The sequence below is a fragment of the Notothenia rossii genome (assembly GCF_949606895.1).
Source record: "Notothenia rossii genome assembly, chromosome: 8".
Taxonomy (NCBI): Eukaryota; Metazoa; Chordata; class Actinopteri; order Perciformes; family Nototheniidae; genus Notothenia; species Notothenia rossii.
The window spans coordinates 75,203,889-75,219,902 of NC_136906.1; the positions used below are offsets into that span (position 1 = coordinate 75,203,889).

The following is a 16,014-nucleotide window of genomic DNA, read 5'->3' on the forward strand; positions in this document are numbered from 1 at the left end:
TTTTGGGGGGGGGGGGGGGGGGGGGGGGGGTGTGGTGGTCAATTTAATAACGTAACCAGATGAGTGATTACAGCGCCCAGTATGATTTTACACACATTTGTATCATACAGATGCAGGACTTACACACGCCTGTTATCTGACCGACAGGTCCGCACGCACTCTCCAGCCGAAACTCTAATAAGCATTCATTCACAAACTAAATCAGGAGACCTTTAACGTTTTACGTCCGGTTCGCTCCTTTGTTTCTCGCTGTACACAGCTCCAGTTTGGGCATTGGCCTGTCATCAGATTGTATTTGTTGTTGCTGCTGCAGCGGAAGTTTAGTCCAATTATTTTTGATTCAATACTCCAAATCTCCACCCTCCATAATTGCACTTGCTTCAGTTGCTTGCTACTTTCTAACGGCGGTGAGAGTGCTGCAGTGACGCTATCTATCTTCTATCGATTAGATTTATGATTAGAAAATTATAAAAGTAGGGTAGACATGTGGATATTATCCGACTGAACAAAACGTGCATTTATCTAACAGGTTCGTTTTCCACTGACCTTTTTTCGAGCTATTTTCCAAAATCCTATGGAGAAATCCCCTTGCTATTTCGTCGAGGGAAACCGAGCGCTGCTTACTTCCGCTTTTTGGGACGCGTCACTGCACCACTAAGTTGATGCGATTTGATTGGATTGTGAGGCAAGGGAAGCCAGCCGCCTCTGGCTTCCCTTGGCATAGCCCTGACCAATCACAGGTTGGCAGGGGCATGACGTGAGCATCATCTGATTGGTCAATCCCTCCATTTTTTTTTACCAAGGGAAGCAAATTTCGGCTGGCCTCCTCTCGCAACAGAGATTGCAATCTACTGTTTCACCATAACATCTAGAGGGGCGCTGTTTCACTCTTTGTAAAATACTCAATGAGAATGGGGGAGAGACGGGCCGGTGTTACAGTATAAATTGAGTCATGACAACTGGCGACATTCTATTATTTTCGTCATAGGAATCCGGGGCGTGTACATTGAGGACCCATTGTTGACTTACCAGGAAAGAAACATCGTTTGTCGTTTACGTTCATCTTTTGCTATATCTGCCTCCATAGGATTACTTTGATGCACATTCAGTACTCGTATGTGAGGTTGTGGGGCAGAGGCCGATATCGTGACGCTTACAGGGAGGTATCGAACATTTCAAAGTAGGTGACTGTGTGGATGCCTGTTCAAAACATTGCAAACTTCAATAAATCATTTAAATTATATATTTGTGTCCGACTTTCATTTGTTCATCGTTCTTAATGTGATGTATAGTAGCTTTGATAGCTGTCCATACCTTCAGACAGCCTAAAAGTAAAACACAAGTTGTTTATTCACAGCCTGAACGCTCATCGAGATGACTGGATCAGTCATGACAACTTGTGATCAGCTCCGATTAAATTGTGATATCAATTCTGTAGCTAACCTCCAGGGATCACGTTTATTTGATGAAATACCTGTATCCCTCTCATCACAACACGACTCTACACTGTGCAGGAAAAACAATTACATACATGAAAATAATCTTGATGCATGGGAATTAAACACACAAACTAACAGATAAATCATCAGAAGAAGGCAGAGAGGAAGTAAATAACAAAAGGAACACGGAAGGCAGACAGAATTGCTTAGACACGGGTGTCACATGAAATTTAAAGGTTCTGGAAAGTTCCTTATACAGATTCCTCATGAGATTTTTCTATCTCATGAAGTCCCTAAGTGACACACACTGAACAGTCTGGGGTCATGGTCCTTGTCATTTGCTTTTGTCTTCCCATAACAACATGTCCAAGATGTCCATGTGTCAGGCTAAAACATGTGACAGAACTAGCTAGATTTGGAAAGGTTTTTTGTTTCTAAAGTTAATATTCAAGCCATTTAAGAATAAAAATGCTTACATGACATGTCATTTGTTAAACATTAAGCTGTCTCCGGCTCTTTTCTGCTGTAACAAATGTAAATTTCCCCTCTGTGGGACAAATAAAGGTATTCTGATTCTGATTACATTTAACCTGTTGTGGAAACATTTCTTGATGAAATTGATATGAAACAAATGCCATAAATATTGCTGTGACACATGGTGTCACATCGGGACTTTAACCCTAAACATTCACAGTAAACCCGGAGTGACATATATGCACAATTAGAAATATGAGTATGGTCTGGTCAGTTAATTTAGCTGATTCAATTATATTTAGTTAACATATGCTTTATTCTTCAATTCATAGTATGTTCAAACAAATGCAAACCAAAACATCATCCTTGTTAATTAAGTTATAAATAAGAGTTACTTTACCATTAAAGCCCAGATATTTGACACTAGGGGGGGTTACTTGTCAGAAATGTGTCTATTTAGTCTAAATGACGTTCCCCTTAATTTCCCCAAAAGTAGAAATGGGTCCGGGTTCTTATGGGTTAAACGTATAGGCTTAAAGGCATAATAGAACTACCGTATTATATGTATTCAACTTGTGCCCCGCTGGACTTATTTTTCTGTGGTTTACCGTTACTGTGATATATCAATATAGCCACGGAAGATAGTTTGTGTGTTTAATTCCCATGCATCAAGGTTATTTTCATGTATGTAATTGTTTTTCCTGCACAGTGTAGAGTCTTGTTGTGATGAGAGGGATACAGGTATTTCATCAAATAAACGTGATCCCTGGAGGTTAGCTACAGAATTGATATCACAATTTAATCGGAGCTGATCACAAGTTGTCATGACTGATCCAGTCATCTCGATGAGCGTTCAGGCTGTGAATAAACAACTTGTGTTTTACTTTTAGGCTGTCTGAAGGTATGGACAGCTATCAAAGCTACTATACATCACATTAAGAACGATGAACAAATGAAAGTCGGACACAAATATATAATTTAAATGATTTATTGAAGTTTGCAATGTTTTGAACAGGCATCCACACAGTCACCTACTTTGAAATGTTCGATACCTCCCTGTAAGCGTCACGATATCGGCCTCTGCCCCACAACCTCACATACGAGTACTGAATGTGCAGCAAATGGATCTTAGGAAGGCAGATATAGCAAAAGATGAACGTAAACGACAAACGATGTTTCTTTCCTGGTAAGTCAACAATGGGTCCTCAATGTACACGCCCCGGATTCCTATGACGAAAATAATAGAATGTCGCCAGTTGTCATGACTCAACTTATACTGTAACACCGGCAGCAACACACAACAAAGAATTTCCGAAACTAAACAAAGTGTTTTTATTTATTTATTAAAATTATAACTACAATCCGAAAAAACAGGGGAAGCCTGGCTTCCCTTGGCCTCCAGGAGAAAACCCCACTGGTTATCTGGGGATGCAACATGGATGAAAGAGAAGGATGAAAGGAATATAAAAAATATTAGAAAACTGTCAAAAGAACTCTCATTTCACGGGAAGACTAGGGGTAGAGGAATGAGAGAATCTGGTTCGGGATATTTCCAAATATCTGGAACAAACTCCCAGAAACCTGCAGGTCCGCTGCAACTCTGACTACTTTTAAATCCAGGCTGAAGACTTTCTTTCTGAAGCTGCTTTGAATTGAACTATTCACATCTCACACTGCAATGTAACTTTTATTCATGAACCTGAGTTATTCATGTTTTGTTATCTTTGATTTTTAAAGGTCCCATGTCATGCTTTTCTGGTTATTACCCGTCCCCTTGTGTGTTATGAAGGTTTTTCTGCATGTAAACGGTCTGCAGAGTCACAAACCCTCAAAGTACACCCTGTAGCGAGTAAAACTCTAACACAGATACGACCTGTCTCTGCTGCCCCAGAACGCCTCGTTGGAGATTTCTCTTTTTCTTTCTGGGTACAGTGACGTGAACCTACCCAATTCAGGGTATGGTCACACACAGACTCACATGCAGCCAGGCTGCCGGTGTGGGTGTGCTCGGGCTGGTTTCGGGCTGGGTTTCGCTGTGTCTCGCCGACCCCACCCAGCAACCAGGAAACCACACCAGTAAGCCAGCTCACACTGTCCGCTCCTCGCAGTAGCGAGCCTCGCTTTCTGGTTGCTAAAGCCATAGTAACACTTAAACACACATCAGAGTGGGCTCATGGGGGGGGGGGGGGGCCTTTTGTAGAAAAGCTGGATTAATAAATGTAAGAATAAATACATGTGGAAATAAATATAGGAATGATGATCGATCTTTGAGGGATTTATCTGCAGACGGTGAGTTACTAGTCCTTTTTCTAACGGTTTAGTGCTGGGGTCACAATGTGATACAGTTTAAGAAACATACAAGCAATATACCATTTAACTTGTGCTTTTTAGAGTACATGTGTTATATCCTAAATCCAAAATCTCAATGGAAACTACAGTATGTTGGCTCAATATGTGTGTTTTTGATGTTACGTCACTTATTTAAAGTCATCTTTGGGGATTAGCTCAAATGGTAGAGCGCTCGCTTAGCATGCGAGAAGTAGCGGGATCGATGCCCGCATCCTCCAGATCACTTTATGGTATAAATAAATAAATGCTCGAACAAATACAGAAACAAATAAACAAAACAGGAAATATATTAATAAACATAGGAGTAAACAGAATAATACAAATATGCTTTGATTAACTTCATTTCAAATTGTTTTAAATAAATAAAAGTTGTACAAACATATACATATATACAATTATAATACAAATAAAACACACATGAATACGTTTCATACATTCTTCTATATATTCCTGTATTTATTCATACATTTATTTATCAAGCTTATGTCATGTTCCTTCTTCCATACCTAACAAGGTCTATCCTGTAAATGAAAAAGTGATCTGGAGCAGGGGCGTCAGCTGACCCAATACTATACAGGGGCACAACAGGGGCACAGAAAAAAAAAATGTTTTGCAGTTATTTCTTTGAAAAAAGCATGGGCACAGATAATTAATGCAAGCACACGAGCAAACATTTTTTTGCACTTATTTATTATAATAAAGTGTCATAAATAAATAGTACAATCAGATTGTTATTTTCTGCATCATTAAATATCTAGCCTACCTAAACCAAACTGAATTGAATTGGCCTACTTGTGAACTTAACTGTATACAGTATCTCTAAATCACTAACTGATGAAGGCAAAAGAGGCACAATGAATCTTCATGAAATATCTGTCAGCAAACATGGACTTGAAAACTGAAAACTGAAAGAGAACCCCCCATCCTATGATGGTGTGATGGTGACTATCCTATGAGGTGTGTACATGGTCAGAGAGATGGGAGAGGTCTATGTTCATTTTTTTTTAAGTAAACTGTAACGTCTCGGTTTCAGTTTTGCAAAGCTATCAATCAATTGACAGTGGCTTAACTTGGAGAGTGCTCCTCTCTCAACAGACATGATGGCAAGATGGTGGAGTCTGTCTTGCCCCATTGTGCTTCTTAACCACGTGTGGAGGCGTCTCAGCACGCTGAATGTACGTTCACAAGTGCAGCTGGACACTGGAATGGTCAGAGATATCTGAATGACCTGTGTCAATGTTGGGAACATGACATGATCCAGCAAACTGAAAAGACATTGCATGTCAGTGATTGGAAGGCTTTCCTGCTTTCTGGCCAGATAGTTTTTAGCCACCAGCACTTCCTCTTGCTTTAGATCCACATTATAATGATCTGCCAGACCTCTGAGGTCCTCCTCACAGAGAAAGTTGCTAGATCCTGGATTACAGGCCTGAACACCTTTTAGAACTGTGCTGTTGAGAGATGAAAAACGCTGCTCCATCTCAGCAACCATCCTGTCAAGGCAAGGTAGATACACTGCGGTTCTCAACTTCTCGGCATTCCCTAGGTCACTCGCTGCCCCACAACTAGACTCGACTACATACTCCTCCATGCGTCTCTGCTTCTGCCTTTGTCTTGGTACAGCACATGACTCAGGGATTTGGTGTGTTTCGCACAAGGCCTTTGCGCGGTCATAAACCTCAGCTGCTTTGTCATCAGTGCGCATTTCTTGTAGAGTGGCGCACACAGCGCATTTGAACTCCTCAGCTTTTGCCAGGTCCACAGTTTCACTTTGTAGGTATTTGTGTAGACTTTCTGTCACAGACAAAAAAGTCTTGAACATCATCAATAGATAAACTGTGGAGAACCTTGCAAGGTTGGCATGCAGACCCACAGCCGTAGGGTTGCTGATATTGGACAGGCACGTGAGAACTGCTGGGAAATTCTCTATCATAGCGTTGATAGACCTCAGCTGGCAAGACCATCGGGTCTTGGACAGCTGTACAAGCTCAGAAGCTTGTAAGCCAAGCTGTTTCTGAGTCTCCTTAAACTTGTCATGGTTCACAAGGGAGCCAGAAAAGAATGTATAGACATTCTGCAGGAGGTCAAATAACTTCCTGGCCTCTGGTATGGCCAGACATGTGGAACAGAGCACTAAATTCAATTGATGTGCATAGCAGTGCACATAAATGGCCATGGGATGGTTCTCTCGGAACTTTGCTTGGACCCCTCCAACAGCCCCACTCATGACTGAGGCGCCATCATAAGCCTGTGCAACCACCTTCACATGGTCTATGCCATTCAACCTTAGCTGTTGTTCAATGGCAGTTGTAATGGACTCCGCGTCAAAACCCTTCAAATCTACCATAGCTAGTAAATGTTCTTGCACACTCCCCCCAGCAACATATCGGACACACACAGCTAGCTGCTCAGTGCTGCCATCTCTTGCTTCGTCAGCCATCACTGAAAACATTCCAGCCTCCTTAATGTCTTTACTGATAGCTTTTGTTATCTCCTGGGCACAGCACTGAATTACTTCATTTTGTGATGAAGGTGACAAGTATGTAGTGTGTGATGGTGCTGAATATGTCTGAAGGAAAGGGTCGAACTCTTTCAAGAGGTTCATGCATTCCAGAAAGTTCCCCTGGTTGTCGCTGGACATGCCCTCATCATGGCCACGGAATGGGATATTTTGTTTTCCCAAAAACTTGGTAACAGCCACAACCCGGCTGAGGTACTCCCGTCTCTCTTTTATTTCATGCTCACTGGCAGAATCCAAATGGTCGACAACACTGCCATGAGCCTCACTGGCTTTATAACTACACCAAGACTGCATGCTTGCCTTATGTGCTGGTGATTTCTCATGCTCTCTATAGACATCCAGAGCTTTTTTCCAATTTTGAAAGCCAGTGTTTACAAAGGTGTCATTCTTCAAATGTTTCCCAAATATTCTACAGGGAAAACAAAACGCTGCATCTTTAGCCTTGGAATATTCCAGCCATGTAAAGCTTTCAAACCAGTTGGCGTTAAATGATCGATTCTTTGCACCAAAGTTGTGCTGGGGATATTTTGACAACTTAACTTGGTTTGGGCCAGACTCCATTCCCCCAAGATCACTTGTATGTCCCTCAAGATTGTGGACACTGCTTTTTTCTCTTGCCCCCAGTCTAATGTTCTCTGCCACTGTGGCAACTGTTTTCTCAGTCTCATCTCTGGGGTGTGATCTCTCCGGCCTGTCTGTCTCTTGTTGTCCTTCCTTCTCTCTCTGCCTTTCCCCTGCCTCAACCAGCTCAATCTCTTCTGCCCTCTGACTCTCCTGTCTGGTGCAACGTACAAAAAAATCATATGCTCAATAGTTACCTCAGATAACCATTAAAAGTTCAAATAACATTCATCACATCTATAAGTAGGGACATTTACAGTAGCTAACTACATTGTCAGCTGAGTCTCACTCTCACCTGTCAGTGTCATCTCTCAGTGTCATCCCTTCCTGTGTCCCTTCAATCTCCTCCTCTCCTCCTCTGCACTCTGCTGCACTGAGTCTTGAAACAACATGAACATATTACAGTCTAATGTCTGCATTTTCATTATCTACATTTTTACATATGCAGATGTAAGGTTACTTGTGTATAACCTGTTTGCAGTTATTCCTAATTAATATTAAATTAATAGCCATATCACCTCTGCTCGTGCTCATCAACATCCCTCTCTCCTTCACCTCCTCCGACACTCTGCTGCTCCTCTTTGTCTGGACAGATATGTAACTGTTAGGCTAGTGACCAGTGGTGAACTCAACTTGTGGGTTGTTACCTAAAAGTGGTTTGGGTTGCCTTGTTACCTAGCTTACCTCTCTCATTTCTCCTTGCTGCTTTATCCCTGCTCCGAGCGAATAACTTTCTGATGTCCATTTACAAGATACTAAATACTAAAATACAGAATACTATCAAATCAATCAAATCGTGAAGTGATAAATAATGGGAAACCAACGCCGGAGCTAAAAGGTATGTTTCAAAAGACGGTTAGGATAACTCCATCGACTACTCACGTTCAAAGCCACATTTCTTTGAAAATGTTTCACCTCAATAATAGATTTCGTGATTTAAGATACTTGGGTTTATATATTTCTAAATCTGACACTGAAACTGTCAGTGCCTCACCAGCCACGAACCTCAGCGCATGTCACTGCTATTCACATCTCCATCCATTTAGCCTAGTCTATTATGTTTTATAAATTATTAAAAAGTGCTATTTATACAAATCACATAACATTTAACAGTGTAGCCTATACGATTAGCTTCCAGGCAAACTCATTAAAATATATAGCCTACTCCTGTGTGACCTTCACTTCTAAAACTAAGATTATGTTCATCGTAAAATTACGTTGCTTACCAGATTGACCGCAAGCTTTATTTCATGGTATCCTGAACTACCAAGGCAAAACACGCATCAACACTACGGGTTATCAGAAGGGACAAAAAACATTCGAATAAACAAATGAAAGCAGCGTGTGCTGACTGCTGAATAGGACTAGTCTTATGCTGTGCAAGTGAGGTTTACAGTAGCAAAATTGAGTTCGCATTGACGGCCACAATGCTTGTAAAAGACGCTCCGTGCAAAGGGGTTATAAAGTTACCAGACACACGGGCAGGCAAGTGCATAGAGTTACTAGTCCGATAGGAAAGTTACTAGACCCGGGCGTGCGGGCGTGTCGCCATTTCGAACCCTGAATAAATTAATAAATTAATTAAAAATCAGTGACCCAGGCATACCGGGGCACCTCAGATCTACAGGGGGGCACGTGGCCCCGTGAAAAGGGTCTCGCGACGCCGATGATCTGGAGGATGCGGGCATTGATCCCGCTACTTCTCGCATGCTAAGCGAGCGCTCTACCATTTGAGGTAATCCCCCAAGATGTCTTGAAGTCAGTGACGTATCTTCAAAAACACACATATTGAGCCAACATACTGTAGTTTACATTGAGATTTTTTAGAGTAAGGTCTATCCTGTCAATTAAACTGGAAGTATGCTCCTTATGTGTGTTTTTGATGTTACGTCACTGGCTTCAAGACATCTTGGGGGATTAGCTCAAATGGTAGAGCGCTCGCTTAGCATGCGAGAAGTAGCGGGATCGATGCCCGCATCCTCCAGATCACTTTATAGTGTAAATAAATAAATGTTCGAACAAAAACAGACACAAATAAAAACAAAACCGTAATATATTAATAAACATTGGAGGAAACTAAATAATACAAATATGCTTTGATTAACTGCATAAATAAAAGTTTATAATACAAATAAAACATAAATTAATACATTTCATGCATTTTTTTATATATTCTTGTATTTATTCTTTTATATACTCCTGTATTTAGTCATGTATTTCTGTATTTATTCATACATTTATTCATCCAGCTTAGGGAAGGCAAGTTTATTTATATAGTGCTTTTCAACACAAAGCAACTCAAAGTGTTTTACAAAAATGAAAGACATTAAGAGAATAAAACACATTAGAAACATTAGAAAGCAAAGATAATCAAACATGAATAACACAGGTTCATGAATAAAAGTTACAGTGCAGTGTGAGATGTGAATAGTTCAATTCAAAGCAGCTTCAGAAAGAAAGTCTTCAGCCTGGATTTAAAAGTAGTCAGAGTTGCAGCGGACCTGCAGGTTTCTGGGAGTTTGTTCCAGATATTTGGAAATATCCCGAACCAGATTCTTTCATTCCTCTACCCCTAGTCATCCCGTGAAACGATAGTTCTTTTGACAGTTTCCTAACCTTTTGATATTCCTTTCATCCTTCTCTTTCATCCATGTTGCATCCCCAGACAACACAGTTTCCTGTTTTACTGCTACCTGAACCCATCTTTGACCTTTAAACCACTTTTCTTTTAAATTCCCAGAATTAGGATATGTAAACAGTTTATGTCATGTTACTTCTTCCATACCTAACAAGGTCTATCCTGTAAATGAAAAAGTGATCTGGAGGATGCGGGCATTGATCCCGCTACTTCTCGCATGCTAAGCGAGCGCTCTACCATTTGAGCTAATCCCCCAAGATGCCTTGAAGTCAGTGACGTAGCATGAAAAACACACATAACGAGCCAACATACTGTAGTTTCCATTGAGATTTTGGATTTATAGTAGAACACATGTACTCTAAAAAGCACAAGTTAAATGGTATATTGCTTGTATGTTTCTTAAACTGTATCACATTGTGACCCCAGCACTAAACCGTTAGAAAAAGGACTAGTAACTCACCGTCTGCAGATAAATCCCTCAAAGATCAATCATCATTCCTATATTTATTTCCACACGTATTTTTTATTTTATATACTTCTGTATTTATTCATACATGTATTTATCCAGCTTATGTCATGTTCCTTCTTCCATATCTAATCCTATCCTGTAAATTAAAGTGGAAGTATGCTCCATATGTGTGATTTTGATGTTGCGTCAGTTATTTAAAGGCATCTTGGGGGATTAGCTCAAATGGTAGAGCGCTCGCTTAGCATGCGAGAAGTAGCGGGATCGATGCCCGCATCCTCCAGATCACTTTATAGTGTAAATAAATAAATGTTCGAACAAAAACAGACACAAATAAAAACAAAACCGTAATATATTAATAAACATTGGAGGAAACTAAATAATACAAATATGCTTTGATTAACTGCATAAATAAAAGTTTATAAAACAAAAACAAAAACATAAATGAATACATTTCATACATTTTTTTATATATTCTTGTATTTATTATTTTATATACTCCTGTATTTAGTCATGTATTTCTGTATTTATTCATACATTTATTCATCCAGCTTAGGCAAGGCAAGTTTATTTATATAGTGCTTTTCAACAGAAAGCAATTCAAAGTGCTTTACAAAAATGAAAGACATTAAGAGCATAAACCACATTAGAAACATTAGAAAGCAAAGATAATAAAACATGAATAACTCAGGTTCATGAATAAAAGTTACAGTGCAGTGTGAGATGTGAATAGTTCAATTCAAAGCAGCTTCAGAAAGAAAGTCTTCAGCCTGGATTTAAAAGTAGTCAGAGTTGCAACGGACCTGCAGGTTTCTGGGAGTTTGTTCCAGATATTTGGAAATATCCCGAACCAGATTCTCTCATTCCTCTACCCCTAGTCTTCCCGTGAAATGATAGTTCTTTTGACAGTTTCCTCACCTTTTTATATTCCTTTCTTCCTTCTCTTTCATCCATGTTGCGAGAAGTAGCGGGATCGATGCCCGCATCCTCCAGATCACTTTATAGTGTAAATAAATAATTGTTCGAACCAAAACAGAAACAAATAAACAAAACCCGAAATATATTAATAAACATAGTAGTAAACAGAATAATACAAACATGCTCAAATCAAGCAATCTGATTGGTTCTTAGCCGTGATATAATGAGCGTATATCACAGGTAGATTTGTAGTTACTTTTCACAACAAGTCAGTATCCCTACGCGTCTGAGAAAAGCTACTACCGTTACAACTGTTACATTACGTCCTTACGAAACGAACTAACCAACAAAGCATTTTTTTGCGTTTCCACTAGGGGTGGTTTAGGCTCAGGGCTACTTTTTCACATTTTTTCTGGCCCTCCAAAATCGAGGTTCTTACCGGGCCAACAACCGGGCTGAATATGCTAAACTAGTGACGTAAACACCCTCGACTGCTGATTGGTCAGAGAGAATCGCTGGCAAGGGGGCTACAAACACAACAAAATGAACATATTTGACCGTGATTTAATTGTAATACACGTTTCAAAATGAGGCCGAAGTAACAACATACTGATACCGGTTTGTAAAAACTATGAATTAATGCTTTGACAAGTCTGCAGACAGACGGCAGGCGAGAAACCTTTTAAAATGCTTGTTTTCTAATGGAGATTTGGTTAAGCTAACGTTATATATGCTCCGACCGTCCACACTCACAACAACGGCCTACAGACATAAATAAACCAGCGACTGTATTCATCATGACACAGACAGTCTGTGGTTTGTACTTGTTTAACTTTGATCTAGTTTCTGAACAGATATGAAGAGCTGTGAGCTCTGAGTGCTAACAGCTAACGGCTGATGTTTTGGTTTTGTTGTTAGCATTGAAGATTCATACTTTTATTTATCCAGCTTATGTCATGTTCCTTCTTCCAGATCTAATAAGAACTATCCTGTAAATTAAAGTGGAAGTATGCTCCATATGTGTGTTTTTGATGTTACGTCACTTATTTAAAGGCATCTTGGGGGATTAGCTCAAATGGTAGAGCGCTCGCTAAGCATGCGAGAAGTAGCGGGATCGATGCCCGCATCCTCCAGATCACATTATGGTATAAATAAATAAATGCTTGAACAAATACAGAAACAAATAAACAAAACAGGAAATATATTAATAAACATAGGAGTAAACAGAATAATACAAATATGCTTTGATTAACTTCATTTCAAATTGTTTTAAATAAATAAAAGTTGTACAAACATATACATATATACAATTATAATACAAATAAAACACACATGAATAAATGTCATACATTCTTCTATATATTCCTGTATTTATTCATACATGTATTTATCCAGCTTATGTCATGTTCCTTCTTCCAGATCTAGTGAGGTCTATCTTGTAAATTAAACTGGAAGTATGCTCCATATGTGTGTTTTTCATGTTACGTCACTTATTTAAAGGCATCTTGGGGGATTAGCTCAAATGGTAGAGCGCTCGCTTAGCATGCGAGAAGTAGCGGGATCGATGCCCGCATCCTCCAGATCACTTTATAGTGTAAATAAATAAATGCTCGAACAAAAACAGACACAAATAAACAAAACCTGAAATATATTAATAAACATTGGAGGAAACTAAATAATATGACATATAACAAATATGCTTTGATTAACTGCATAAATAAAAGTTTATAATACAAATAAAACATAAATTAATACATTTCATGCATTTTTTTATATATTCTTGTATTTATTCTTTTATATACTCTTGTATTTAGTCATGTATTTCTGTATTTATTCATACATTTATTTATCCAGCTTAGGCAAGGCACGTTTATTTATACAGCACTTTTCAACAGAAGGCAATTCAAAGTGCTTTACAAAAATGAAAGACATGAACAGCATAAAACACATTAGAAACATTAGAAAGCAAAGATAATAAAACATGAATAACACAGGTTCATGAATAAAAGTTACAGTGCAGTGTGAGATGTGAATAGTTCAATTCAAAGCAGCTTCAGAAAGAAAGTCTTCAGCCTGGATTTAAAAGTAGTCAGAGTTGCAGCGGACCTGCAGGTTTCTGGGAGTTTGTTCCAGATATTTGGAAATATCCCGAACCAGATTCTCTCATTCCTCTACCCCTAGTCTTCCCGTGAAATGATAGTTCTTTTGACAGTTTCCTCACCTTTTTATATTCCTTTCATCCTTCTCTTTCATCCATGTTGCATCGCCAGACAACACAGTTTCCTGTTTTACTGTTACCTGAACCCGTCTTTGACCTTTAAACCACTTTTCTTTTCAATTCCCATAATTAGGATATGTAAACAGCTTATGTCATGTTCCTTCTTCCATACCTAACAAGGTCTATCCTGTAAATGAAAAAGTGATCTGGAGGATGCGGGCATCGATCCCGCTACTTCTCGCATGCTAAGCGAGCGCTCTACCATTTGAGCTAATCCCCCAAGATGCCTTGAAGTCAGTGACGTAACTTCAAAAACACACATATTGAGCCAACATACTGTAGTTTACATTGAGATTTTGGATTTATAATATAACACATGTACTCTAAAAAGCACAAGTTAAATGGTATATTGCTTGTGTGTTTCTTAAACTGTATCACATTGTGACCCCAGCACTAAACTGTGAGAAAAAGGACTAGTAACTCACCGTCTGCAGATAAATCCCTCAAAGATCAATCATCATTCCTATATTTATTCATAAATGTATTTATTATTTTATATACTCCTGTATTTATTCATACATGTATTTATCCAGCCTATGTCATGTTCCTTCTTCCATATCTAGTAAGAACTATCCAGTAAATTAAAGTGGAAGTATGCTCCTTATGTGTGTTTTTGATGTTACGTCAATTATTTAAAGGCATCTTGGGGGATTAGCTCAAATGGTAGAGCGCTCGCTTAGCATGCGAGAAGTAGCGGGATCGATGCCCGCATCCTCCAGATCACTTTATAGTGTAAATAAATAAATGCTCGAACAGAAACAACAAAAAAACGGTAATATATTAATAAACCTAGGAGGAAACTAAATAATACAAATATGATTTGATTAACTGCATAAATAAAAGTTTATCATACAAATAAAACATAAATGAATACATTCATGCATTTCTTTTAATATATTCTTGTATTTATTCTTTTTTATTCTCCTGTATTTAGTCATGTATTTCTGTATTTATTCATACATTTATTCATCCAGCTTAGGCAAGGCACGTTTATTTAGACAGCACTTTTCAACACAAGGCAATTCAAAGTGCTTTAAAAAAATGAAAGACATTAAGAGAATAAAACTCATTAGAAACATTAAAAAGCAAAGATAACAAAACATGAATAACACAGGTTCATGAATAAAAGTTACAGTGCAGTGTGAGATGTGAGTAGTTCAATTCAAAGCAGCTTCAAAAAGAAAGTCTTCAGCCTGGATTTAAAAGTAGTCAGAGTTACAGCGGACCTGCAGGTTTCTGGGAGTTTGTTCCAGATATTTGGAAATATCCCGAACCAGATTCTCACATTCCTCTACCCCTAGTCTTCCCGTGAAATGATAGTTCTTTTGACAGTTTCCTCACCTTTTGATATTCCTTTCATCCTTCTCTTTCATCCATGTTGCATCGCCAGACAACACAGTTTCCTGTTTTACTGCTACCTGAACCCATCTTTGACCTTTAAACCACTTTTCTTTTCAGTTCCCAGAATTAGGATATGTAAACAGCTTATGTCATGTTCCTTCTTCCATACCTAACAAGGTCTATCCTGTAAATGAAAAAGCGATCTGGAGGATGCGGGCATCGATCCCGCTACTTCTCGCATGCTAAGCGAGCGCTCTACCATTTGAGCTAATCCCCCATTCTCCTTAAAATTAGTGACGTAACATCAAAAACACACATTGCCCTATGGAGAGTACTTCCAGTTTATTCATACATGTATTTATCCAGCTTGTTGTGTGATTGCACCATCAGGAATGCTTGGAATTTTGCTGTACTCTGTGTAGTGACAATAAAGGAATCTATCTATTTCGTGTTTTGTTCATTTGTTTCTGTATTTGTCCGATTCATGTATTCTATTGACTGAAGAAAAAGTTATCTGGAGGATGCGGGCATCGATCCCGCTACTTCTCGCATGCTAAGCGAGCGCTCTACCATTTGAGCTAATCCCCCACGATGCACTTATGAAACTGACGTTAGATCTTATAGATAACACATAGACTTTGAAGTCTGGCGGGTTAGTGTTTAAAGACGGGGTAACCGTCTTTGCGTTTGAATTAGAGCAGATCCTCCACAATTACTTTTTCACTCATTGCCACTGTTAGCAATTCATCAGCATATCAGACTCTCCTATCTGAGTCTTAAGTCTTAGATGGGTTCATAGTGCCCCCTACAGGAGAGAGGAAATGATAGCTGGAGTAATTGTATATCCTGCAGGTAAACCTTATTTTTGATATTTGTGTTAGAATGTACAATTTAAACCTGAAAGATATTAGATTGTGTTGGCTATATGAATGTATTTGTTGAATACTTGGAAGAGCAAATAAGTGCAAA

General features: G+C 39.0%; 2 protein-coding genes across 3 annotated transcripts in view; both read left to right on the top strand.

The window, feature by feature from the left end:
- The window catches only part of tmem214 (transmembrane protein 214), a gene marked incomplete at its 3' end in the record, with an annotated part of 15,248 nt that extends 7,784 nt beyond the window's left edge, over window positions 1-7,464 (top strand). Inside the window, exon 4 of the mRNA XM_079645316.1 lies at window positions 7,408-7,464. Within this exon, the coding sequence (XP_079501442.1) occupies window positions 7,408-7,464 (57 nt within the window). The remainder of the gene's footprint in view (window positions 1-7,407) is intronic.
- Window positions 1-16,014, top strand: part of LOC307016396 (microtubule-associated protein RP/EB family member 3-like) — a 77,510-nt gene that overhangs the window by 24,929 nt on the left and 36,567 nt on the right. The gene's annotated exons all lie outside the window — the stretch shown is intronic.